Raw genomic sequence first — 27,237 nt, forward strand, 5'->3', positions numbered from 1 at the left:
GTCTGAGTACTTCCTTCATAAATACTACCCAAACTGGCCTACTTTTCCTTTCTGGGCGTTCACGTCTAGTGCTGATTTTTTTTTTTTTTTTTAAGATTTATTTATTTATTTGAGAGACAGAGAGAGAGAGCGAGCGCCTAAGTGTGGAGGGGAGGGGCAGAGGGAAAGGGAGAGGGAGAGAAAGTCCCAAGCAGACTCAGCACTGAGTGTGGAGTTCGATGTGAGGTTCAATCTCACCACCTCGAGGTCACAACCTTGAGATCTGGACCTGAGCCAAAACCAAGAGTCCCACGCTTAACCCACTGCGCCACTTAGGCGCCCGGATTCTTTTTTTTTTTTTTTTTTTTTAAACAGTGCTTTCAAGCCCCTTCTGCCCTCAGACACCTCACTTCAGCTGTCATCCTGCTCAGGGTGCTTTCGTTCTGGTCAGTTTCCAGAACTGTGATGTCTAATGAGCCTGTCTAGCCTAGTTGATGGGCAATCATATGCCTGTGACAGCGTGAATGTGGGTGTGGTGAGAGCAGAGATTGTCATCTGCTCTTGGTGGTCTCCCCATCTCCATGCGGACAGGGAATGGGGGTAGGGACATTTTTTTTCCCCCTCAGAGGGGGAACATAGGTTGAAAAACTCAGGCCTGACAAGCTTGTTGGTGATGAGCTCCTCCAGAAGGCAAGACTGAGGGCTGAGCTGTGGAGGGGAAGTTTTACTAGTGTCTGGCCGGCCTGCAGGTGGATCTGAAGCTGGAGGCCACATGGATAACAATAGGTCTGCCTGAACGTCACTGCCCACCTGTTCGGAGTCTCCTTGGCTCAATAACAGCTCCCAGGTAAACTGCTGATGCAAAATCTTTGGGCCTCGTTTCCCCATGAATCCTGGGGGTTCACATCAGCTCCCTTTTTCCCTGGTTTTCTACCCATCAGCTCAGAGCCCCGCTTTCCTGAAAGCTTTCTTCATCAGCGGGCACACGGCAATTCCTGGGAAGAATCTTCAAGACTTTCATGATTCTCCAAACCCATTAATCAACCGAAACAGTTTTCCCAAGTGCCGGTGATACATTTGTCTCCGTCTGGGAACAGAGAGGAAGTGTCCCCCTTTTGAGAACCTGTGCACGAAACAAATGTATCAGAATGCACACCTAATAGAAACACCGTTTCTTACAGAGGTAAAATAATTCTCAATCCAAAGGGATGGGAGGAAAAGATCAGAGGCCAGCAGTGCTCTGCATTTGCTGGTGTGACACAGATCAGAGTGTAGGAAACTAGGTCTTGCTCCGAGGAACGTGAAGAGAGGGAGTCTGGGGGGGGGGCTCCTTGGGCTTCCAGCCTCTGGCAGATTACGCCTCCGCAGCAAGGACTGCGAGGGAGAAGCCTCGAAAGGAGAGCGCAAGAAATGCTAGCGGGCGCGGGGACACGGAAGGGGGCAGCCGAGCCTGCAGCGAGACCACAACAGGGTGGGGCCCCGGGGGCTCCCTAGGGAAAGGCGCCCGCCCGGGCGGCCGGGGGCGGGGAGGCAGGCCGGCGGGCTCGGGCGGAGGAAGAGGACGGGCGCCTCCCGCCCCCGGGCTGCCCGCCAGCAGCCGCGGGGCGAGGCGACGGCGCCCGCTGGCGTCGCTTTCCCTCTCCCGGTCGGCCGGGGTTCAGGCCGGGCTGGGCGGGCCGGGCGGCGCTCGGGGCCCGGCTCCGCTTCCCCACTTTTCCTCCTGCCCTCCTCCTCCCGGGGCCGTCCCGGGCGGCCGAGCCAATGAGCGCCGAGAGGAGGGCCGCGGGAAGCGCAGCGCGCCCGGCCGCGGCCCTCCTACCGCGCGCGGGGCCGCTGGGCCAACGCCAAGTTCGCACCCCGGGAGCTTGCGGGCGTCGCGGCCCCGCGGCCTGGCAGCTCGGTGCCCGCCAGGGAGGCGGCCGCGCGTGCCTGGGGCAGCCGCCCGCGAGCGCTCGGGCTGGAGGCCGGCGAGCGGGGTGGCACGGGCTGGGGCCGGGACAGCCGCCTCCCGAAGATGCAGGATGGCAGCAGAGCCGCCGTCCAGCCTCTCCTACCGCACCACGGGCTCCACCTGCCTGCACCCGCTCAGCGAGCTCCTGGGCATCCCTCTGGACCAGGTAAGCGCGGGCGGCTTGGCCGCGCCTGGGGCGAGGGGCGCAGGGACCCTCGTCCCGAGCCACTGCGGGCGTGCGGGCCGGGGGGCACATCTTGGCCAAACCCCCCCCCCCAACCTCCCCAGCAGATTTTATAGCTACACGCACTCGACAGGTGGGCGTTTTTTCTAACTTGATGTTTTTGTTCTGTAAGGGTGGGGGGAAAAAATTGGTATACCCTGCAAGACAGGTTCAAATGAACTTTTTTTTTTCTTTTTGAGGTTTTGGGTTGCCTCGTTTCCTGTAACCAAGTTCTAAAGTATTGTTTGTATTAAGTGTTTAAGTCTTTAAGTGTATAAAGTATTAAGTGAATCAAGTGTTTTTTTTTTTTTTCCTCGCACCAGTGTCGTCGAGTCTTTATTATTTTTAATCTAGATATCTCTACTTAATATTGTGCTCGCTTCGGCAGCACCTATACTAAAAAAATTGGAAAGATCTCCCTACTTAAAAGATAAGGTTGATTAGTCTGTAGGCTCCAGCCTATAGCTTTGGAGCAGAGACTTGGGTTTTCGACTTTGGCGGTGAAACTTGTCACATCAGAGGGTGGCAATGTTTTGTACCAGGTGCTCTGTCCATCGGAAAGGGAGGAGTTACACCAGGACCCTGTGGTTTTCTGAGGGGCTTTACTTTATTCAGTGGGCTTATCCTTGAGGTCCCAGGCTCCTGAGTGAGTTCGGTTAGTGGGAGAAGAGAGGCACGGTGGAAGTTAGTTGGACTGTCCAAGAATTGTCTGCTACTATTAAAATAGAAAATGGCAGTAAAGAACAGTAATTCTTGGTAAGAAATCTGCTGGAGGGTTGAGGCTGTCTTACTCATTTTCCTGTCTCTTTAGGTGCTGCAAACTAGATCTGCTATGTATTTCATAGTGAGTCAATAAATACATGTCGATTTAAATGGAATGGGGAGTGCCGGAGGGGGGCCCATTGCATTCTCATTTGGTTTCATAACTGAGGTTTGCTCCAGGTTTCTTCCTTTGCTTTTTGCTAGTGATTTTTTTTTTCTTTTCTTTCCTCTTCTTCTTCCCCCCGCCCCCCCCCCCCCCAAACGGGAGTATACCCGCTGCCCTCTCCACTCACATTCCTTCTGCAAGGAGGAAGTGAGAGCTGGCTGTTTGCCTTATTCAGATACTGTTTACTGAGCCACCCCTTCTACCTGGCTCCCTCCAAGGATCTGATGCAGAACTCCACCTCAACCCGGCCAGTTGCCTGCTCATCAGTTGCAAAATCCAGAAAGTTAACAAATTGGGAGAGTTATCAGATGCTAAGGGGTGCTTCTGTAAATTACTCTTCAATTCCTAGTGAGGATGGAAGAGATCCAGGGACCTGGGTAAAGGCAGAGATACTAGCAAATTCTTTTGCTCTGATACTACCTCAGCTCCCAGCCGAATTTCCTTAAGAGGAATGTGTTTTGTACTTACCCCTTCAGCCCCAGCCCCACCCCCATCAGAATTTATTTTAATTGCATTTTCTGTTTTAAGTTATTTGGCATTGCTAGAGAGAGGAATCCAGAGAGGCTTTTTGTTTGGAAAGGGATAGTTAGGGGACCCCCGACAAGTTACAACTGGGAGGTGCTAGTATGCTAGCTTAAGTGCTTTTTAACTGCATCCACCCCATACCCAGTCTCCTAGATTTCTGTTGAAGGAACCTTGTTTTTAATTTGTAAAAAAAGAATAAAAGAGCCTTAAGGATGTGGAAGCCTGGGAGAAAGGGATTTCTGGGATAAACTGAAGGAGAAATGTGGGTGATGGGCAAGGAAGGAGGCCTTGTGATCTCTTGGATCTTCCGATGGCCCCAGCACCCTCCAGCAGGCTCACGTTGTGAGCGACTTTTGATGGGAGAAGCGCGTATAGGGCAATGCCCCAGCTAGCTCATTTAAGGCCGGGGGAAAATCCCAAACCATAAATAATGTGGTTTGAGGCTAAATTGTGGCTTGGGAATTTGGAAGCTTGATGTGTTTTTCTCCCTCACACTTTCAAAGCCTTTTTAAGGTCTTCGAGGTCAGACTGGACCTCTCTGCCAGCAAACTTCTTTCTTTTGTGACCCGCAGGCTGGTATTCAGCCTTAAAGAGCCCCAGTGTCCTCATGGGTGAAATCAGATCTACATTTTGGAGTTGAGAAATTTTATGTAGATCTGAAATGTGCTACATCTGAAAGATCCTTCATTCAGACAGGGTCCCAGCAGACAACAGAATTTAACTCAGTGGGTTGCAATGAAGAAATTTTAATGAGCTGCTTAGAGGCATGTGGGCACCATTCAGGGGATGGTCTGGTACCAAAACTTGGATGCGGAAGGGGAGAGGTGAGGGTGTCCTGTTGCCATCGCCCAGTGAGGGCTGAATCCAGTTCCTGCTGGGATGCAAGTGGGAAGCAGAAAGAGAACCTCAGCCCTTCTCCTCTCCACCCTACAGCCCTTCCATCTCTTGTCCGTTACCCCCAGTGGTCAGACTCCGCCCATGGGTGGCTGGCCTGGGGTGCCCGGCTGATGTGGTCTACAGGGGCTCCACCCCTGGGACAGAACTTGGAAGAGAAAGGTAGAGCCAGATCTGGAGGACAATCCAAGGACAATAGCACAGTCCTTAATAAATGTTTGCTTCTGTCCCATTAGAGAGTGACTTGTTATTGGCCTGCAATATGCTAAAAATGATAAAACACGTACTTCTGGTTACTCAAGTAGCTCTTCATATGTCACTGGGAGACATTGAATCTTTCCCCTGCCATCTTAACATTTCATGCTTATATTCGTAATTTCTGAATTGAAGGCGCTTCTGAGAAATGTCTTTGGCCTCTGGGTGTCTCCGTGTGGAGTAGCTCATTATTTGCAAAATAATAACGTAGCATTCTACTACGCGAGTGAAGAACTCTTTCCTCATTTTTCATTTGCTCCTTTCGTTTGTTCTGTGAACTCTGTTCTGTGAACTCCTGGGGGAAGCTTGTGTGGAATCGTGAGGAAAAGTCTATGGTTTTCATTTCCAAGGACTTCACTAGTCTGACATCCTTCTAAAGATGTTACATGTAAAATCATCTTCTTTAATTAGAAACAAGTAGAGCACAGAATTCAGATGCAGAGGGTAGGAAATGAAGGATGGCCGAGGAAGCTCCACAGGTGCCTCACAGATGAGTTCGTTGAAAGCTGCATTTCTAAAACACCAGTCTCTGTCTAGCAAGTATGATGCCCCGGCAACTGGTAGGATTATTCAGATAGAAAGCTTCACTTACGCAGGATAAATTAGGTAAGAACTTTTTCTTTCCCATTTAGAGTGAATCAGGGAGCAAAGGATAAGTGTTTTGCCTTATTTTTTAAAGTCCTCTATCTGCTCATGCCCTCTCCACTTGGTTGTGGAGTGTGTCCCAGTCTGCCTTTCAACTAACCATAGCTTTCAAAGTTTGCAAGACTGATGTGGCCACCGTGATGGACGGATATTGTTGACGTTATTAATTTGCATGGTGTGTGGTCATATGCTAGTGAAAGCTCAGGAAGAGATGGTTTGCTGGCTTTAAGGAATTTCCAATTGAAATGGGGAGGGGCGGGGAGCTCGGTGCCAAGGCTGTTTTTACCCACCGGTACCCCAGACTTTTGTGTTTTTGCATGAAGTATCAATTCATTGTTGAATTAGGATTCCTTGTTTGGGTTTCATCCCCCCCCCCCCCAAGCTAATCAGAAAAAGGGGTAAGGGAAAAATAGCTCAGGACATAAGAACTCAGGAAATGATTCTGAGATTAAAGCAGCAAAGGTTTAGGGACGCCTGGGTGGCTCAGTCAGTTAAGCGTCTTCCTTCTGCTCTGGTCATGATCCCAAGGTCCTGGGATGGAGCCCCTGCATCCGACTCCTTGCTCAGCAGGGAGTCTGCTTCTCCTTCTCCCTGCTGAGCAAGGAGCCCCCTGCTATTGTTACCCTGCTCATGCTCTATCTCTCCTTCTCTCTCAAATAAATAAAATCTTAAAAAAAAAAAAAAAAGCAGCAAAGGTTTAGGACAATTAACGTAAGCTTGTGTTACAGTTTAAAAGGCTGGGTGAACGAAGACCTGCTCTAAAGACCTGGCATTCTTGACTAATGGTGAGACCAGTAGTGAGTTTCCATTATTCCACTGGGGCCTCTGACCACAAGGTTTCTTTCCTTGCCTGGAGCTTTTAGTCACTGGTTGGTTCCCTTGCCCATTCTTGGAAAGCCCAACCTTCACGTCTCTTCTTACCTAAATCTTGCCCTTGGTTCAAAGCTCAGCCCACATTCCACACTCATTATTCAATCAATTAAATATTTATCTAATGCTCTTAGTGCCAGGTTCCTGGCCAGGTGGTAGAAATACAAGGATGAAAACAATCCAGGTCCCTGTTCCGGAAGAGCTTCTGTACCAGAGGAGGAGACAGAGGACCCATGTAAGTCGCATGTGCTGTATATTCCCCAGCTTGTGCAGGGGCTAACGGAGGTTTGCAGATGGCGCCCTGGTGGAACCGAGAAAAGAAAGCCACGGGAAAGCCACAGGATGTGTTGGATTCCTGTAGAATTTACTGTTTACCTTTGACATGCTTTACATTTGACACTTAGTAAGCATTACCTCCTATTGTGAGTTAGCTTGCTGTGTTTATATGCTGAATTTCCAACTAATTTAACATCTCCTCAAGGTAGCGATTTTATCCCTTCTTGTGTTCCAAGGAAATAGTAGGTACTCAATAAATATGTATCACTAGTAACATGTGCCAATGATAATGATATGCATTATCAAACTTCAGCATATGGAAGTTGTTTTTATTTATTTATTTATTTTTATTTTTTATTTTTTTAAAGATTTTATTTATTTATTTGAGAGAGAGAGAATGAGAGAGAGAGAACACATGAGAGGGGATAGGGTCAGAAGACGAAGCAGACCCCCCGCCGAGCAGGGAGCCTGATGCGGGACTCGATCCCGGGACTCCAGGATCATGACCTGAGCCGAAGGCAGTCGCTCAACCAACTGAGCCACCCAGGCGCCCTGCAAGGTTGTTTTTAAAGAGGACAGCAGATCGGCTTTTGTGGGGGAAGGGTCCTTTGCCTAACCCACCCCAGCCACTGATGCTGCCTGCAGGCTCTTCCCTTGGGCTTCTGCCTTGATCAGTCTGCTCTGCACCTTGGGGCTATCCATTTCATCCCAGCTCAGGATGGGTGTGGGTCTGTGGCAGGCCATAGAACATCAGCCCTGCAGAAAGCTGCTCTAGTTTTCTTTTTTGACCTCAGGAGTTCCTGCAAAGTCAGGTCTGCTCTCCCCTTATATCCCTTTCATTGCCTGATACCGGAAATGATTGGCTAGTAGGAGAAAAATAATTTGGTCAGACTGCAAACACATACTGAGTTTCTCCTGTGTCCCCCAAGAATTCCTTGGGGTGTGTTGGGCTGTGATGATTCAAACAGGAATAAAATGGGGCCCATCCTCAAAAATCTAGTTGGGTGAGGCGGGGACAGATTTGTCAACTGGTGTTAAATGCTGCATGCTGTTCCTGGACCAGCATCAGCCTGGACACTAGTTAGAAGTGTACATTCTCTGCCCAGCTCCCCTATCTGCTGCTCTGTGGGCAGACACAGCCCTGGGTGGTTTAGTGAGCCCCCCGAAAAGTCTGAGAACCACTCCTGTACACAGCTAACTGGGATACAAATTAATTGAGCATAGTGGAGGCAGAACGGAGGGAAAGATCTACTCCGCTTTGTGGGGGGTGGCTGAGATGTGGTTGTCGGAGAGCATCTCGCAGGTAAGGAAGGGCACAAATTGGGTCTTGCGGGATGAAGGAGACTTTATCAGGCACCGTGGGCAGAAAGAACAGCACGTACAGAGGTGTGGACGAGTGAAATTGTGCTTTGTTCTAGGAACTGAGAGCCCACTGAAGTGGGCAGTGGGCTGCTGTGTGCAGGCTGTGGGATCTGGGTTGGGGAAGAGACCCGGGGTCACGTCCCGAGGAAGCCAAAGGGCTCTGGTGAGGTGTTTGCACTTTATGCTACAGACCAGGGGTCTGCAAACCTTTTCTGTAAAGGGCCAGACAGTAGATATTTTCGGCTTCACAGGTCCTGCAGCCTGTCACAACTCCTCAACTCTGCCACTGCATGAAAGCGGCCATGGGTAATAAGTAAGTATTGACCACAGCTGTAGTCTCATGAAACTTCATTAATGGACACTTGTGAAATTTCAGTTCCATGTAATTTTTTTTTGGCTCTAGAAAATTATGTCTGTTTTTTTTTTTTTTAAGATTTTACCCATCCATTTGACAGAGAAAGAGAGAGAGAGAGCACAAACTGGGGGAGCGGCAGGTAGAGGGAGAAACAGATTCCCCGCTGAGCAGGGAGCCTGACGTGGGGCTCCATCTCAGGACCCTGGGACCATGACCTGAGCCGGCTTCACCGCCTGAGCCCCCTAGGCATCCATTTATGTCTTTTAAAAAAAATTTGTATTTAAATTCAAATTAGTTGACATATAGTGTATTATTAGTTTCAGGAGTAGAATTTAGTGATCCATCAATTGCATATAACACCCCGTGCTCATCACATCAGAGTTTCAGGAATTTTTATTTTTTTATTTTTATTTATTTTATTTTATTTTATTTTTTAAAGATTTTATTTATTTATTTGATACAGAGAGTGAGAGAGCACAAGCAGGGGGAACAATAGAGGGAGAGGGAGAAGCAGGCTCCCCGCCAAGCAGGGAGCTCGATGCGGGGCTCGATCCCAGGACCCTGGGATCATGACCCGAGCCGAAGGCAGACACTTAACCATCTGAGCCACCCAGGCGCCCCGAGAGTTTCAGGAATTTTTAATGCGTTGGAAAATTTTTTCTTTTGATTGTTTTCAAACCCTTAAAAAATAAAAAAAACTTTTTTTTTTTTTTTTTTTTTAAGCAGGCAGGCCACACAAAAACAGGCAGTGGGCTGGGTTTGGCCTGAGGATTGGCTTTTGCAGACCCTTGCTAGAGACTCATTGTCTAACTTAGAGTTTGGTGCATGGACTGTCATGAGAATCCGCTGCCATGTGTCCTTCTGGGATCTGGCCCAAACTGGAGAATGCAACTGTCAGGGTGGAGGGGCTCCCCGGGTGATTCTCAGGCCAACTGAAGTTTAGGGCCACTGCTATCATCAAAGGGAAGGCCCCAAAGGGCTTAAGTCGTGGAAACATTTTCATTTTGTGACATTTTGTGAAGTGGTGCGGGACTCATGGCTGAAGGCTACAGGGATGGAGGGGGGCGGGGGTCTGAGAATGAGGGAGGGCGCAGGGTCGTCTTTATGGGGGAGTGGAGAAAGAGCCGCCCCGGGCAATTTAATGCGCTGCTGAGCGTAACCAACCCCCTGAAAATCACCCATTTTTAGAGGCACAAGTTTGTGCCCAAATGTGATTTTTCTCTTTCGGCAGCTCCTTCTAGGAGCAAAAGCAAAACCGTTGGGCATTTGCAGAGAAGGTTGCTGGAAAGTTAAGAAGGACAGATGTTGAAAGATGCTGCCAAGTCTTGGAAGTGACGGGAATGAGAAGGGAAACAAGCCAGAACTTGGAGGGATGCTGAGGAGCAGGTGTAGAGGAAGAGAGGGAAGGAAGAGAGCTGGGAGGGCACTGAGGGTTTTTGGGTAGAGCCGTGGAGGTCAGCAGAGGGAGGGAGGTCCGCAGTGGGATGATGAGTCATGGAGGAGGAGGAAGTCAGGAGCGGCAAATGGCTGCAAGTTGACAAGGGGAGCTTGGTGGCTGGGCACGAGGGTCGGGATGAATGGCAGGCTCCTGGGCAGGTAGGGGTGGCGCCCCTGGGATCCCGGAGTCCTGATAAGCCCGTGACCGACCCTGAATACTGCCGTCTTTCCTGGGACTGCACACAAATGTGGTGGCAAGTTCCTTGGTGGTTCAGCAGAGGTTGCTCTCCGGAGGTGGAGGGCAGCTTGCGGAGATGGTCTGAGAATATCAAGCAGTAAGCTGTGTGGAGGGCAAGACTCTGAGGAATCAACTCCCAAATTCCATAGTATTGAGAGGACAGGGCTGGTGGAGTTGGGGACTGTCCATCGGTCTCGCCCTGCAGGAGAACGAGCAGTCTCCATTCTAGGGGACTCGGGGGGAGTCCAGGAGTTGGGTGGCCCCACTGGAAAGTGCTGACCAGTGTTGCAATCTGGTGGCTCAATTTGACAATAATTGAAGGGAGGACGGAGAGAGTGTAGGCATGACCATATACTTTCTGGCATTTTAAGCAGAGGCCTAGTGGGTCCTGGAGCTTTAGCCCTCCTGCTGTGGGAACAAGAGGTGGTTCTTCACAACCTGGCCTCAGTTTACCTTTCTGGCTTAATGATACCAAAAGCTCTGGATATTGAGTGCTTGTGCTCTCAGGCCTCCAGTCGGCTGCTGTACGTGTCCCGGTGTCCTAGGCACTGCACTGCAGGCCACCCACCACTTACTTCGCTGTGCACCGTGTGTCACCCCAGCGGGCTCTTTATTTCCTGCACCTCAAATGCAGTATGCCTTTCGCCCCTGCCAGCTTCCTGCCCATGCCCTTCCTTCTCTCTGAGCCTAGTCCTTCCCGGTTCTCATTTCTTAGCTCACCTCCTCCTGCTCTCTGTCACCCTGGCCCTGCTGTCTCCCTCCGCTCCAGGGCCAAATGGGTCCCTTCTTTTTTTTCTGTCTCTCCACAGCACTCTGCATACCACATTGTGGGTCTTACCTTAGGTCTTCGATATTTACTGGTCTTTCTGCTCTGCCTGACTCTGGGAGGCTTCTTTCAATAGCTACTTATTCAGCATCGTATGCCAAATACTGGGTTAGAGTGGGGATACAGAGATTAGTGAGGGTCTGTGCCCTGGGCCTATCCGGGCATGGGGTAGTGGGGATTCCTGGGAGCTGCCGCTTTAGGAAGAGAAGGGGAATGTGCTGGGCTGGGGTCAGGTGGGATGGGCAGAATATTCCAGGAAGAAGCAGCTGTTTGAGCAAATGTACTGAGTGAGACTTGGCTGGAGAGAAGATGCACATTCTTTATGGGCAGTGACTGAGGATGAATCTTTGTCGTCTTGGTGTGCTTGGTACACCTTGTAATAAATGGCTGTTGAAGTGGAATTTTATTTACATTCTTGCATTGGAATGAAGGAGTAAATTAAGTTAAACTTGGGAGCCAGTTCGTTTTACCAACTGCTTATGTCTGTATCTGGTTATTTGGAACCTGCAATTCAGTTGATAGGCCTAATTTTTTTTTTTGTTTTTTTTTTTAAGATTTATTAGAGAGAGAGTGAGATCATGAGGAGGGGGGAGGGGTAGAGGGAGAAGCAGACTCCCCATGGAGCAGGGAGCCCGATGCCGGGCTCCATCCCAGGACCCTGGGATCATGACCTGAGCTGAAGGCAGGTGCTTAACCGACTGAGCCACGCTGGCGCCCCAATAGGCCTGATTTCTGATGGAAAATTTAACAGAAGGCCCAGTTGCTGATAGTTGGAGGTCAGGCTTGGCTTGTTTAAATATAAAATTCTCTGTTCCCATTTTTATCAAATGGGGTTGAGGTATGCATTGCTTGGAGTTATAAATGCAGATATTAATGTCAGTTTAGGGCCAGTTTTCTCAGATTTGCGTGAACGACCCGGGGAAGTCTCCTTTAGCAGCCTGTGGTCAAGTCCCATGTATAAAAGATGCCAAAAACCCAGAACATCTAAGTCTTACAGCATGGCCTCTGAAAGATTTCTGAAAAAGATTCTGTCTCAGGAGATACAATCTGGAAATATGTTTTGTAGCAGCGACTTGTAAAAGGAATTCAGATGTGTAATTTAATAACAGTACTTGGTGGTGTGCTTTCCAGAAGCTTTCTATTTTAAGTAAGTCAACCCTTTCAGTAAACAAGATAAAGGGGAAACTTGCTGCAGTCTTATTAATGGCAATTTCTAGCAGTTTCACCAAGGATCAGTGTCATCAGTAGGAAAAGAAACTTCATGTAGTTTACACTGGTGAAAAATGTGCTTTGCTGAAAGACCACCATCCCTTTGGGCTTACAAAGTGTGAGCACCTACCAACACGATGAACTCATTAACCCATTTGTAATGTGTTTTTTGGTTATCCAGAAGCTGTGCCCTTGGTGAATCAGGTACTGACCCCCTTGTAATCGTGGGGCTCTGCCTACAACTTTCTACAGTTGTGAGAGGTTAATCTTTTATGCCTTAGTAATATCAATCTGATTCAAAGGAGGGTTTGGAAAGTCCACAGCAGCATTAAAGCAATTTTAAGTGTTGAACTCAGATTTCTGCTCTCATAGTGCTGGAGATTTCCCAGCGTTCCTATTACAAATATTCCATTCTCAGGTGTATTTACCAAACAACAGCTCCGAGCTCAGGTGCTGGTCTCATTTGCAAAAGAGCAGGGGTACCTTTGAATAGTTTTTGTTCAGGTGGTTCTAACTTCTTACTTCAAACAAGGAATGAAAATGAAAAAGACCGTGGTTTGTGTCCCCCCTCCCCCCCCGCCCCCTGCCAGAGCCCCCTGTGCTGCCTCCATCATCTGAAACAGCAGAGGTATTCAGCAGAAGGTTGCTAAGGCCTAGAGGAAGTTGCTAAATTCAGAAGTCATTTTGTGAAATTCCATGAAGTGGTTTAACTGTGAATGTCACCGAGTTAAAACTTTTTCTTTTTTTCCCCCTTGGCATTGTATTTTACTCTGTCTTTGTTTTTATTTAATTTTATTTATTTAAATCTTAAAAAGTATTTTTAACTAATTAATTTTGTTCTTTTTATTTTGTCTAAGTACAGTAAAAAAAAAATTAGTTTTCTGACTAGGTAGCTTATATGCTTAGTATCAGAATCACTGAAAAGAGGCTATAATGAGGGGTCCCCCCATTCCCCGCCTTTGCAGCTGCCTGGATCCCCTCCCTGCTGATCACGAGTGGCATGCTGTCAGAGACAGGCTCTGCACACATGTGCACAAAATCTTTTTGTTTGTTTTTCTAATAATGTACAGCTCTTCCACTCCTTGCCTTTTTTTTTTTTTTTTTTAAACTTAACTATGGTCTTTTAGGGAGTGATTCGTATCTGTATAGACAGAGCTTCTGTGACATTTGACTTCCTTTCTGCCTTTTACTGAGAGTTCTGTTTCTGTGCTTCCAGGAACAGCTTGTCCCTTAGCCAAGGCTGACACTTGGCAGCAGTGATGGGTGAGGAGGTTGGGGAGGGGTCTTCCCACATTGGCACCGCTTCCTCTGTTCTCATTCCCAAGGACTATGGTATTCAGCAGCAAAAAATCAACTGAGTGAATTTAAAGATCAAATTGGCTTTATTCAACCTTTCATGAATTGGGCAGCATCTCATCTAGCAACAGAAAGGAGCTCCGCCAAGCTGTGGAAAAGGAAAGATTTTTGAATGCAGAAACGGGGGTGGAAGAAGGAGTTTAATTAGCACAGAATGCATTGTTTCAGGCAAGGTCCCCTTCCTAAGGGGATCAGAAGGGTCTCTCGGGAGGGATTATCTCACTAGTGCTGACCAGGTAATTCCAAGTTGATTGGTTAAAGTTTACATTCCTAGGGAGTTGAAACTGCCATTAGGTAGATATTCAGTCTTTGCTGATTGGGGCTTAGCACAGATGACTCCAGTTTGGGCCTGCTCTCTCCTTTATAACAATGGAGAGCACCGAGGGCCCCTTCCAATAGCTCCATGTGGTGGGGAGAGAGATTGAGGTTTGTTTCCAGTTTCCCCTCAGATGGAGAGAAGTACACTCTGGACTGAGGCATGAGAATATGAGAGATCCCCGCAATCCTTGAGTCACGGGGATGAAAATGGCTCTACCTCTAACCAGCCTGGCATCAGCTGCACTTCTCCAGACCTCTTGGTATGCCCATCTGCTGGAAACCTATTTAGCTCTGCAAGTCTGTGATTGCTGCATCTTCAGTAGTACCAAGGAAGGCTTGGTTTTACATCACAAAGAAACACTTTTTGAGGGTAAAACCCACAAACCAAGGCTCTTTATTTTCCGCTTTTTAGTGGATGTAGCTAAAAGGATTGTACGTATATAATTTTACTTTCTTATTTCTGCAAATGAAATGTGTGCATTTTGGTGCACGTTGGTGGAAGTGAGTTAACCTTTGGAAATCATCTCTCTTCTCTCTGTTGGGGTGGAAGAAATTTTCTCTGCCCTTCACAGACCTTCTAGCTGGACTAAGAGTCAAACTGACATGAGACAGATTAACAGGAGAAAATCAAATTTAATAGTGTATGTACAAGGAATCCACACAAACATGGAAATGCCAAAGACAGGCCACATGAAGCCTATATGACATCCTGAGCTAAGGAGAGGGGTAGGGTCTGGAAATAACAAAGGGGAGGAAGGCCATTAGCAGGAAGGTGAGGAGATGTTTGGAAAACAAATGTTGCCCTGGAATGCAAATGAATTTCTTAGGTAAAGAGGCATCTCTGTTAATAGCTCTTGTCCTGGTACCAGCTGTCCTTTTCCAGTGTAAATTTAGGCAGTGGAGGGGGAGGTAAAGAGCTTTTCCTACACCTGCTGGGTTTTGATTGCTTTTGACTCAAAATAATCTTCATGCCAAAGTGGCCCATCCTGGGGCTTTGTCCTTGACCACCACACCCCCTTGTTAGATCAAGATCAGAATTTAGGAATTTGTGTGCTTTACTCTAGAAAAGAGATCATGTAAGGGAGAACTGCTATTCCTTGTCCACTGGGCTGTTGAGCTGTTTGTCTTCCCTTCTCCATTCTTCTCCAAACAATACATGTTCACTTGTCTGTAGATTATTTAACAAAAGGGAAGCAAACGAACATTTATATGAAATTATATTCAGAGAGTCATCTTATACAAATGTGGAGGAAAGGACAAAATGATTTTTAAATTTTTTTAATGTAAAGCGCCTGTGATGTGGGAAACAAGGGCAAAAAAAATATTACATTTCCTTACTACATATAACCCACTGGCAAGTTCTTGAAACAGGCGGAGTGACCTTCCTCTGGGAGCTCAGCCTCGATGTTGACACTTTGCTAAAGGCCAAAGGCAATCTTAGCCCAACCCCCCAGGATCCTGTAAGTCTACTTTAACATGTAAAAATTCCTTTGGAAACTTCTTTTTCCTTTATCTCTTACCCGCCCCCCCCCCCCCCCCCCGCCACCAAAATATATGTTAGCGAGCATATGGCCCACTGATATACAGCTAGCCCCCTCATGGTCCTGGGAACCTTGTTTCCAGAATACCTTGGAGATTTGTGCTACCCCTAACCCCCACTTGAAAGTATATAATGAGTCACCTGTCACAACCCCAGTGCATCTCTTTCTGCCCACAGGTCCCGTCCCTGTGCTTTAATGAAACCACCTTTTTGCACTGAAGATGTCTCAAAATTCTTTTTTGACCCTTTGCTCTGGACTCCATTTCCATATCACCTGGAGGTGGAGTTTACAAAGGGTATAGTAGTGGACTCTCTCACATTTATTTTCATAATCTCAGCTTCACTGAGTTAACATTTACCTCAGTTTTATAGTTCGCTTTACCAAGTTGCAAAACTTAATTTGACTTATGTGGTTTTTATCTTTCTACTGAAGTATTTGAGTGTCTTTAGGCCTATCTTTATCTGATTGCCAGTTCTGTTATCTTAGTTTAAAAGAAGAGCAAAATGTGGTTGTAAACTAAAAATAATCATTTCATCAAGATTTAGGGTAGGGCTCAATTTCTTAATACTGATGAATAATGAATTATGAGTGTGCATCTTAGCTAGGTGGAATTGTAGAGAGAATTTGAAGGTAGGTAGTGAGCTATAAAACAATTTAGAAATTGACCACTTAAAAGTTTTTTTTTTAAAGATTTTATTTAATTGAGAGAGAGAGAGAGAGACCATCAGTGGGGGGTAGGGAGAGGAGGAGCCCGCTGAGCAGGGAGCCCGGTGTGGTCCTCAATCCCCGGACCCTGAGATCACGACCTGAGCCGAAGGCAGACACCCAACCAACTGAGCCACCCAGGTGCCCCCACTTACGAGTTTTTATCAGAGCTGGAAAACCATATCTTGTGTACTTGGCAACCTTCAAACCTTTATTAGAGTTACACGTGTCTAGCTTTGGTCCTGTGTTGCGAAGTTTCCAGAAGAATTGGAATGTTAGGAAAGAGCAACGAAAATGGTCATAAGAACAACTTAACTTCACAATTATGTGAAGACTGCTAAACAAAAGGAAATAATTTTGAGTCAAAAAAAGTGACTAAGGTTAGCAAAAGCCACAGAGCATGGAGGGGCCATCAGTGAAGACCTTAAAATGCTGGCTAGGCAACTGTAGTTGGGGTGTACCAGTAACGCATCTCATTTCCCCAAAAATGCCTTGAACATGGTTGCTTCAGAGAGCTCCTTTGTTGTGCTATTTTGTAATTAGCCCTCAGAAGCTCAAGTGAAAATACCAAGGGTGACAACAGTATTTTAGGAAATGATGTGCACATCTTTTAAAGATTGCCCTTTGCTTTGTAGTAGATGGATCACATTCTTCGGTAACATTTTTTTTTTTAACTTTTTGTTTTGGAGTAATTTTAGATTTAGAGAAAAGTTGTAATGATAGTCCAGGGAGTTTTTACATATGCCTCAGCCAGTTTTCCCCAGTGTCAGCATCTTACCTTACCATAGTACATTTGTCAAAACTAAAAAAATCAACATGGATATAGAACTATTCAATGAATTTCAGACTTTTCGAATTTCACCAATTTTTCCACTAATATGCTCTTTTTATTCCAGGATCTTGTACCTTGCAATTCACCCATTTTTTTAAAAAAGTGTACAGTTCAAAATGTTTTTTAGTATAGTCACAGAGTTGTGTACCCATTGTCACAATCTAAGTTTGGAACATTTTTGTCCTGCCTGCCCCAAAGAAATCCCCATATCATAGGCAGTTCCTACTTCTTTTCAAATCCTACTTCCCCTTGTCTCCTCCTGCACAGTCCCTGGCAACCACTAACCTACATTCTTTCTCTGCAAATTGACCTATCCTGGCTGTTCCTATAAATGGAGTCATACAATGTGTGTTTTTTTGTGATTGGTTTCTTTACTTTTCAAGGGTGAGTTTTGATTGGGTGCTCATGCTCTGTTGTATTTTAACTGTAGGGATATTTTGAGACCTGGATTTTAAAGCACAATCCTTTTAAGCAAATTTGGGTTTCCTTCTGCCAGGGCACCGGGGAGCACTCCCAATCTGGGCTCACTTAAATTGCATTTTCTCTTTGGATTTTTTTTGGGGGGGGGGGCCATACAGGGTATGTAAATTTAGGCCTCCAAACTCATTCTCAGGGGAGTCTTTGTACATTTTGTCTCTCCATCGAGAGTCATAGCCCATATAAACACACATCCCACTGTCTTGGCTGTGGGAAGAGCGATGTTCCCTAGTGAGGGGTTGCCTTTCAGGAGTTTAAGAGCAGTTTGGCTTCAAGACATGACTTCACTGCATACACGGTCTCCAGCCCTTCCTCCCACCTCTCCTTTCTTAGCCGGCTTTGTCCCTGGTGCCGAAACTCTGGACTCTCTGGAGCACGTACTCGCATAATGTCTCATTTCTGGCTTCTGAGGAATTTTCTTACTTTCCCTCCAGTTCAGCTGTGCATGAACATGATCAAGCATGTCAACATGAGCTCATGTTTAGCTTAATAAGCATAGATGGTTTGCAGGTATGAATATTTTCAGATGTGTGTATATTTAAGAGTTCATATATACACATATTTCCTTTCACTGTCTGCTGAAAGGGTCCGCAGGGAGTGACAATCCGTTAGCAGTGAGTAAACCTGTACCCAGATCTTGGCTTCTAATACCTTTCTCCAAGACCAAATAAAAAAACACAAAAACAAAGCTCCTAGTGATGAGAATGTGTCAAATTGACATAGGAGCCCATCAAAAGAGCTTGGAACGGGTACAGCTGGAAACATTTGAGCAACCAAGTAAAGAAGCCTTATATTATAGAAGTATAAATTATTGATCTATAATCTGTAGATCATAAGCCAAAGTATAAAGCAAACATCAGTGAGTTCATGCTGACATAAATAAATAACTGAATAAGTAAATACATGGGGGAAAATAGACAAATCTCCTTGCAGAAGAATTCCAAATAATGCTCTTCCCTTGGGGAGGGGGTAGTATAACTTTCCACTCCATGGGTGTGGGCCATGCGTCTTGACTTCCTTCCAAAGAGGATAGTATGGAAAGGGAAGGCGGGGGGAGAGCAGTTGGACAGTGCAGGAACTTAATAAGCCTGACCTCAGCCAAGTGACAAAGGTCAACATCGACAGTGATAATTATATAGGTAGTGTGTTACCCTTAATACAGTGTGGGGAAAGCGACACTCTGTCATCTTTCTTTCCAAAATCTGTCACCCTTGTCTAATGATGAGAAAAGCATCAGACAAATCCCAGTTGAGAGAGTCTACAGGGGACCAGACGAGGTTTTATTCCTAAAACCATCAAGGTCATCAAACACAAGGAAAGTCTGAGAAACTGTCATAACCAAGTGGAGCCTAAGGAGATATGACAACTAGATGCAATGTGATTTCCTGCACGGGATTCTGGGACAGAGAAAGGGCACTACATAAAAACTAAAGAAATCTGAATAAAGTATGTGTTCATACATATTTGGAATTTCGGTATTTCAGGGCAGAAAAGATGGGGCAGATAGAGTAAGTAAGTAAAGATATGGATGACAGGTGGAAGGAAAGCTTTTTTTTTTTTAATTTTGGTAGGGACCATCGTGAAATGGAAGGGTGGCAACCTAAGCTGATATGTGAGTAGGTTTCGTGTACCTAGGAAGTGTGAAAGAACCTTTTATCAGGTAAACATTACTTATCAACTGAAATGCTGGGGTTGTCAGTTTGGGTGTGTCCACAGCCACCAGAGTGGTTTTGCATGTGGGAATATTAGGAAAATCACCTGTTTTCTGAAGCAGACACTGAGGCAGTTTTTTATTTATCAGACAGGTGGGTTATATAAAAGATACAACTTCTTTCTCTCTCTTCTGATGAAAAGGAAAATACAGCTTAAGCCCTGGGGAGGTATATGGGTCATAGGTACCCTGATTCTATCGTCTGGCAATCTTTCTACTTTCAGCTTCCGGGCATAGTGCTAATCTAGCTATAAATAAAACTTTTTACAATGAGTGCTTCCTATATACTGTGCTAAATAAACACTGCACGAATTATCTCATGTAAGCCACATACACCTCTGTGTGGTAAATCACATCCCCCCGGCCCCCGTGAAAACCTGGGAAAACATATGTGACTTGTGTGAGTTCCCATGGCTGGTCAGCAGTACAGCCGGGATTTCAATGCAGGAATTTGGGGTTCCAACCCTGGACTCTTATCCACTCTTGCATTTTATGTCTAAGGGTATGAAATGCAGCCTCAAAGCAGGAATGGGTAGGAGAATATTTGGGAAACCCGGGAACGAACTAGAATATAAAGCAGTTCTGCAACTGCCCCGTTTGGCCGTTGTGCAGTCAGGTACCATGATCAGGGGAGTATGTTCTGCTCTCCTGTCCATAGCAGGTGATAACACATAAGGGCAGGTGGCCCCAGTCTACTCTATGCTGGGGCAGTCAAAACACCCACCCCCAGTGTTTAGTGCTGGGTTTTTTTTTTTTTTTTAAAGATTTTATTTATTTATATGACAGAGAGACACAGCGAGAGAGGGAACACAAGCAGGGGGAGTGGGAGAGGGAGAAGCAGGCTTCCCACGGAGCAGGGAGCCCGATGCGGGGCTCGATCCCAGGACCCCGGGATCATGACCTGAGCCGAAGGCAGACGCGTAATGACTGAGCCACCCAGGTACCCCTAGTGCTGGGTTTTAAGAAGAACATTGGAAAACTGAGGTATAGCTGAAGGAAGGTGAGCAGCCTTGTACCTAGTTCGTATGAGGATCGTTGAAGGAAGAACGGGTGTTTAACTTAAAGAAAAGCCTCACATATGAAATAACAGTTTTCAGATATTTGAAGAATGTAATTATGCTGTGTCCTCAGAATTAAACTCATGGGACAGAAACTTTAGGGAGGTAGGTTTCAATTCATCAGAAAGTTCTTCATTACTGAGAGTTGTGTAGATAAAAGAATTGATGACCATTGGAGTTCATGAGTCCCCCATCCCTGGCAGTATTCAAGCAGAGGCTGTAGGATGACGATTCCTGTCATCAGGAGCTATGCCCTTCCTTCCTGTTGTCCCTACCTGTGTGCCCTGAGTCCCATTTCTTATCCAGCTGACACTCCACATGATTCTCGTTTTAGTATTAGTTGACATTTCAGTGGTTTAAGGAGCAACATTTCTCTGTGGGCATTTATGGATCACAAGAAATTCTAAGTGTTAGGCAGTAGAGGAATGGTTAGATTAAATCATGGTATTTTCAAGCTATGGAACCACATACAAGTATTAGAGAGAATGAAGGCAGATTTGAAAGATGTCCGTCACATTGAATAAAAGCAAGTTGCTGGATGACATGTATATTATGATCCCATGTCCCATTTAAATTAAAAAAAATTAAAATGCTCTTCCTCTCTCTCTCTAGTTCTGGACTGAGAGTTACCAAAATGTAGCTAGTGGTCACAGTGACCTTGACCCTCTCAACAGTCATCCAGATTATTGGGGAGGGCCAAGGAAACTTTAAAATTTTTCCATCTCTATTTTTTTTTAAACATAGTATTTTGGCAAGTAAAAACCTTAAAAGGAAAGAGCTTCAAGACCCAAAGCAGTGAAACAGTTGTGCGAAATAACAGTGTGATGTGGTGATTGCTTTCGGGCTATCCTGGTCATGGAGCCCATAGGGTTGCGGAGAAAGGTGTCAGGAGAAGAAGATGGAGTTGTTACACACTTGGAGTCCCAAGGATCTTGGCAAATGGGACTATGCTTGACAAGAATGAGGAAACTGAAAATAGAGGCTGACTAACAAGGTGAAACAATGTGACTTCTGCTTGGGCTATGTTAAGATGAGAGCAGGATTTCAAAAATGAAATATCCTGAAGGGAAAGTGAGCTGTGATCCATCAGAGCTGGGGGAAGATGGAGGTTTGGAGATCACTGGCATCTGAGGGCAGGTGAAGCCAGGAAAAGGTGTAAACTTGGGGGTAAAGGGCGAACTGAGACCATGGAGACTCACCCTGGCCAACGCTCCTGCTGAGCATGTGTGGAGGAGCCAGGAGGGGCATGTTAGAAAAGCTAATTTAGACTAGTAGCTTGGAAATGGGTGAGGATAGGAGGGGTGTTGCAGGGGCCTCAGGTAGAAGGAAATGGACATATGTGTAGACCAGTCATGACAGCAATCTGGTGACTTTGGAAGAGAGACAGGAAATAATGGCAGGAAGGATCAAGGGGAGTTTGGAGATTGTTTTTTAAGATGGAGTTGTCCACGTTTGAAGACAGCAGTGAAGTTGAAACCTGGGGAAAAGAAACTGATGGACGTGGTGGCGCCCAGTGGATTAAATGCGAGGACACCAGGTCAGCTGAGGACACTGACAGAAGGCCTCTTCTCCACCCAGGACGGGGATGGGGATGGGTTTGACTTACTTCAAGGTGGAGACAGGAAGAAGGTGGGGTGCTCCTGCTGAATAGCCTTGGCTTTGGTCTTTTGGTGAAAAGATGAAAACTAATTTACCAGGGGCGCCTGGGTGGCTCATTCGGTTAAGCATCTGATTCTTGATTTTGGCTCAGGTCATAATCTCAGAATTCTGGGACGGAGCCCTGCGTCAGGCTCCGCACTCAGCAGGGAGTCTGCTTGAGGATTCTCTCCCTCTCCTTCTGCCCTTCACGCTCTCTCTCTTTCTCTCTAAAATAAATACATCTTAAAAAAAAAAAACCACCTAATTTATCAGTATTTATTGTGCAGAAAGAGTGAAGTGGACGGGAGCCATCAAAAGGGTGGAATGGGGCTCAAAGTGTGCAAAAGACGTAAGGCATCTTAAGGGCCTAAGGCATTCTAAGGCAGTTCAAAGTATCTGGTTTACAGCACTCATTCCCAAACAGTGGTCACCATCGGAATCACCTGAGTGGCTTTTTAAACACAGGGATGCCTGGGACCCATCCTGAACTTTCTGAGTCCAAATTTAGAAGTCCCAGTCTAAGACTCTTAGGAATTTAAAGAATCAATGTACCCTTCAGGAGCTGCCTGGGATACGCCGGGGGCCTTTTAACAGAAAACATGACTTTCCAGAGTGTGAATACTCTGAGTATTGTGTGAAGGTTTGCTTGTCTGAGCATTGACCCCTTGAGGGACTTGTTCTAAATTTTTGCTCACTTGGGAATTTCAAGTCTCCCATGGTGATCAGGCAACTTGCTATTTCTCAGGCTGAGGCAGCCTCTCTGTATGTGCAAATTATGTGTTTGTTCACTGTTCTTAGCCTACCATGTCTCATTCCTCCATGACTCCAAAGCATCCCTGACTACCCCTCAGTCCTTTTTCTCTGGGTGCTCTTCCACTTCATAGAGTTGCCTCTTACTCATGCTTCCTGTGGTGTTCCCATTTTACTTTTAAATTTAGGGAGAAAACCAGTGTTCTCTTAAATTTCTTCCTTTCTTGACCTAATGGAAATGATTCTTTTTCTACTTATTCCTTCGTATGAATTCATCCAGGAGTCTCACCCTTAGTGATGTGACTCTTTTCTTTCTTCTCCGCTTTGTTGGAGATAGAGAGTGGTGAATCTCTTCTGGTTTTGTAAATTATCTTAAATTTGTAGAAATGAGAATTTGGAACTATTTTCGTAAGGGAAGTGGGAAGAAGAAAGGGTCCTCTGGGGGACCACAGCAGAGACTTGCCTTGGAGAACATTCCCCACTAAATGTGTGTGGAAGTGCCATTTAGATACTTGTGCTAAATATGTTACATATATTTTGTTATGGAATTTTCCAGATTATCCTAACAATAATCGTATTCCCTTCCTCATTTGGCAGACAAGATCCAGGCTCACTGAGATTAGATTACTTGCCCATGGACGCCCAGTGAGCTAGTAGCAGAACTAGTTGTCTCATACCGATGATGTCCATGTGCTTTCCAATATGGCATGCTTACCACTTTGTTTGTGTCTTCAGAATTAATAAGATGTGCCCATGGTAAGAAGGATGGACCTTTGAATGAAATGGTTCTTGCAAATGCAGTTGTGGGTTTTTAAACATTCCAGACAGCTTAGGAATCCTCTTATGTCCTTGGGAAGACTTTATGTTAATATCTGAAATGAGCAAATTGTGATGGTCAAATATGTTTCAGAGGAATAAACAGGCTATTTTTATCCCAAAGATGTTTAAGTTTGAAGTAAATGTTTCCAAACAACCTGGTAACTAGTTTTATGACCATGTTTACAGGCTGCAGGTTTTGCTTAAAGATGAATGGCTTCTCCTTTGCTTTCCACATGTCAGAGTGTGGAACTTGTTCAGTTAACTAGAAATTAATCATCGGGAATAACTCAAGGCTCTGTGGTTTTTCTTCTGAATTTCTGGTTAGTTTATTTACTTTCATAAGTAGATGGCTTTTTTCTCATGTGGTTTTCTTAAGTTCCAGACCCAGTTAGAGTTTAAACCCCTTTACATTGTCTGAGATGTATCTTTGATAGAATATTCCTGTTTGTGCTGCTTCTTCGAGGACTACCCCAGGGCAGTGCCTCAAAGACATGGCAGTTCAGCCTGGCATCTTCGACTCCAGATTCAGACCAGCAGCCAGCCAGAGAAGAGTTTGTGCAGTAAACTTGCTTCAGATAGCAAATTCTTATCCATTTCCTTCCTTCCTTCCTTCCTTCCTTCCTTCCTTCCTTCCTTCCTTCCTTCCTTCCTTCCTTCCTTCCTTCCTACCTTCCCTCCCTCCCTCCCTCCCTCCCTCCCTCCCTCCCTCCCTCTATCCATCCAATCTTCCTTATAGCCTGTCTTTCTGCTTCTCATTCCCTCACCCTGGGTTTTAGGAAGGGTGATGAAAGTCAGGGCACATAGGTTTTTAAGTGTTTAGGACTGGAGAGTAAGGACAGTGGGAATGGTATACCAGAATGACCATTGAAGATGGACTACCTGCTGGTGCAGCCACTGTGGAGAACAACATGGAGGGTCCTCAAAAAACTAAAAATAGAACTACTCTATGATCTAGCAATCCCTCTTCTGAGTGTATACACAGAGGAAATGAAATCACTATTTTGAAGTGTTATCTTCATGCCCCATATTCATTACAGCATTATTCATAATAGCCAAGATATGAAAACAACCTAAGTGTCCATCAGTGGATGAATGGATATAGAAAATGTGAGATCTCTGTCTGTCTGTCTGTCTATCTATCTATCTATAGTAAAATATGATTCATCCAAAAAAAGGGAAGGAAATCCTGCCATTTGTGACAGCATGGATGAACCTTGAGGATACTGTGCTAGGTGAGATGAGTCAGACAGAGACAAGTACTGTATAACTGTTTCACTTATGTGTAAACCTAGAAAAACTAGATCTAGTCTATAATCATATTGAAAATCTATAGGTTCTTGTTCCAGAGGCAGAGAAGAGTGGGGTGAAGAGGGGATGAATGAATGGAATCCCGGCAGGTGCTGAAGCTTTCAGCAAATTCCAGCCCTCTTACCCCCATTTCCTTCCTCCTAATATTTTATTGATGTGAGGCAGTAGATAAAGGCAGGGAGTCAGACACAGCTGGTATTAATTGCCTGGTAGGCCTTGGGCAAGTTACTAACCCGCGTGTGTTGGGCACTGTCCTAGGTGCTGGGTTTACAAAGATGAGTTCCTTGCCTATAGGGAACTCAAGCTTAGCTAGAATATAGGCACACAAATAATTGCAATTACATGTGGCAATTAAAATATTAGGTGCATACAGGTGGTGCAGAGTTAGCATAGAGGCAGATACCCAGCCCATCGTATGTGTCCAGGGCTGGGAGTAGGAGGGTGGAGTGAGGAGGGAGAGAGGCAGAGAGTTGGGGGTCAGGTGATGGTCGGGGTGGGGGTGTACCTCTAGGGCTTAGGAGAGACATGGCTGGATTGTTCTAAGTAGTTCATTTAGTAGAGGATGGTTTGAGTAGGTACAGGTACAGGTGAATTGCTAACCACAAAATTTGGGGAAGTTTTTTGTTTTTGTTTTTTGGTGGAGGGGATTTAGCTTTGTGATGGGAAGTGTCCTCCTGGTCATGCCCAAAGGGAAGTACTAGAGGAAAGTGGGTGCCACCACTTGGCCACACATGTCCATATGCTCTTGCAAGGCAGCTGCACCTGTGTGGAGAACCAGGTCCTCTCCACATGCTTAGGGTGGAGAGGTAAATTGGTAGAGCCACTTTGAAGGACAGCTTTTGGCACAATCTATGAAAATTAAAAAATGCACATGATTGTTACAGCAGTTGCACTTCTCAGTATTTATTCCCAAACGTGCACAAGCAGGCCTTGGTGAGGATGCTCACTGGAGCAAGCAATAATGAGAAAATGCAAGCACTTGCTACATATCCATCAATAAGGGAATTGCTAAATAAACCATGTTCATTGCATACCATGAAATATTATGCAGCAGGTTAAAAAAAAAGACAGTTGCTCTATATGGACTAACATAGTTCTCCATGACATAGTTTTGAATGGAAAGAAAACAGGTTGGAGAATGATAACTACAACCTGGTAGCCACTTATGAAAAATAAAACAGAAGCCTGTATCCATTTAATGTAAGGAAAAGGTCTGGGGAGACAAACACTTCAAACTGAAACCTCCTCTGGGAGGATGGGAAAGACTGGAGTTGGGTGGTTAGAGGAAATCAAAGGGGGCTTATCCGTAAAGTGAACACATTTTCAAACAAGGAAAAATTACTGACGTATTACATGCAAAACTCAACTTTAAAAAAAGCACTCCTCAGGCTATTTTTGGTGCAGTAGATAAACTGTTTCCCAAACCTGCCTGAAGATAGGAATGGCCTGGAATGCTTGTCAAAAAACCCCCAGATTCCCAGCCCCAAGAATCTGTATGTTTAATAAGCAACCCAGGGGATCCCTACCCCCAAAGTTGGGAAACTAAGCTAGAGCCAGCCCCAGATATTACTCTGGAATTTCACTTTTCCTGGATATTTCTCAGCCTTGTTTGTTAAAGTGAAGCAAAAGTCACTGCTAAATGATGCTCGCTCTTGCTTTCTTCCCTGGGGATCACGTGGAGTAAGAGAAGATCCAACATGCCTTGGTCCATCTCCAGAATCTAAAATGTGGAGGTAATGGTACGATCTGTGCAATGTTGAGAGCTGGTCCAAATTTAGGGAGTCTTGTAGACACACACGGGCTAGTGATCCATCCAGGGACTGAGTTAGCCCTCAGCCTTGGCTAAGTGACTTAGGGTCCTGCTTTCCAAGGGTGGCTGCTCATCCCTTGTCTACCTTCCTGCCAGTGTGGGCTTGCAACTATTCCAACTGCCATCAACTATTCTCTGTCTCTCTTTCTTGTGAATGGCATCTCTGTAGACAGTGTCCCATCCTCCGCCTGTCCCCCCATCCACCCATCTGCAAGATGACCAGGAATGCTGTGATCATCAGACCTGGCTTTGCCGGCCAGCCTGGACTTCCCCATCAGCACCAGCATCTGTACAGATCCCCGGAATGCTTCCCTGATGTTAGGTGGGGCCTCTAACTGCCCATTTGGCTGTGAGTTCCTGGCCAGGGACCGCCCCGCCCCCCCCCAGGTTCCTAAGATACATTTCAATTTTAGGGGAAGTGATGTCAAAGATTTTGGAGCTGGGTGGCAGGCCTTTCGGGGAGTGCCTTGCTGGCAGCAGTAACTCCGTGGTCGCAGCTCTTCAGGGTCTTGTCCTTAGCTTTGCTAATTAGTCTAGAGTCTTGATTTTTATTTGGGAACTTACACTTGATGGGCTCAGGGATGGACACTAACCAAACAGAATACCTTTTTATCCATTCGCCGTGACTAATACAACTGATATACAGGATGGGAATACTGATGTTGGGCAGTCATTCCATTTATATCCCCTATAGGACACTTTCCCTGCAAATTCAAAATATAATAATCATAAGTAAAGGGAGTCAGCTGGGTGGGCGTCATGGTCACGGTGACTGAGCTATGTTGGTCAGATGGAGCCAGGCGCATCAGATGGCTGTGGCTGGGTCAGCTGGTTATGGTACCTGTTCACCCATAGGGTGCTCACGTACTCAACTTGTTTTTCTTTTGTTTTTTAATAGAATCCTTGCAGACCTCCCCTTTCTGTAAATACATTATCTTTTC

The 27,237-nt window shown here is 45.8% G+C and overlaps 1 protein-coding gene across 7 annotated transcripts in view; it reads left to right on the forward strand.

Annotated features, from left to right (window-relative positions):
- Positions 1-1,576: 1,576 nt before the first annotated feature.
- Positions 1,577-27,237, forward strand: part of MBOAT1 (membrane bound O-acyltransferase domain containing 1) — a 107,443-nt gene continuing 81,782 nt past the window's right edge. For 3 of the 7 annotated variants that reach the window (XM_045866310.3, XM_064597110.1, XM_045866311.3), the window contains exon 1: positions 1,586-2,096. In XM_045866310.3, coding sequence (XP_045722266.1) covers positions 1,741-2,096 — 356 coding nt within the window. In that variant the 5' untranslated portion in view covers positions 1,586-1,740. Of the gene's footprint in view, positions 2,097-27,237 lie in introns of all 7 variants that reach the window. The other 4 variants (XM_045866308.3, XM_045866312.3, XM_045866307.3 and 1 more) reach the window with 3 other exon arrangements.

Source organism: Mirounga angustirostris, unplaced genomic scaffold (assembly GCF_029215605.1).
Source record: "Mirounga angustirostris isolate CCGP_5_RB_7025 unplaced genomic scaffold, mMirAng1.0.hap1 SCAF_8, whole genome shotgun sequence".
Taxonomy (NCBI): domain Eukaryota; kingdom Metazoa; phylum Chordata; class Mammalia; order Carnivora; family Phocidae; genus Mirounga; species Mirounga angustirostris.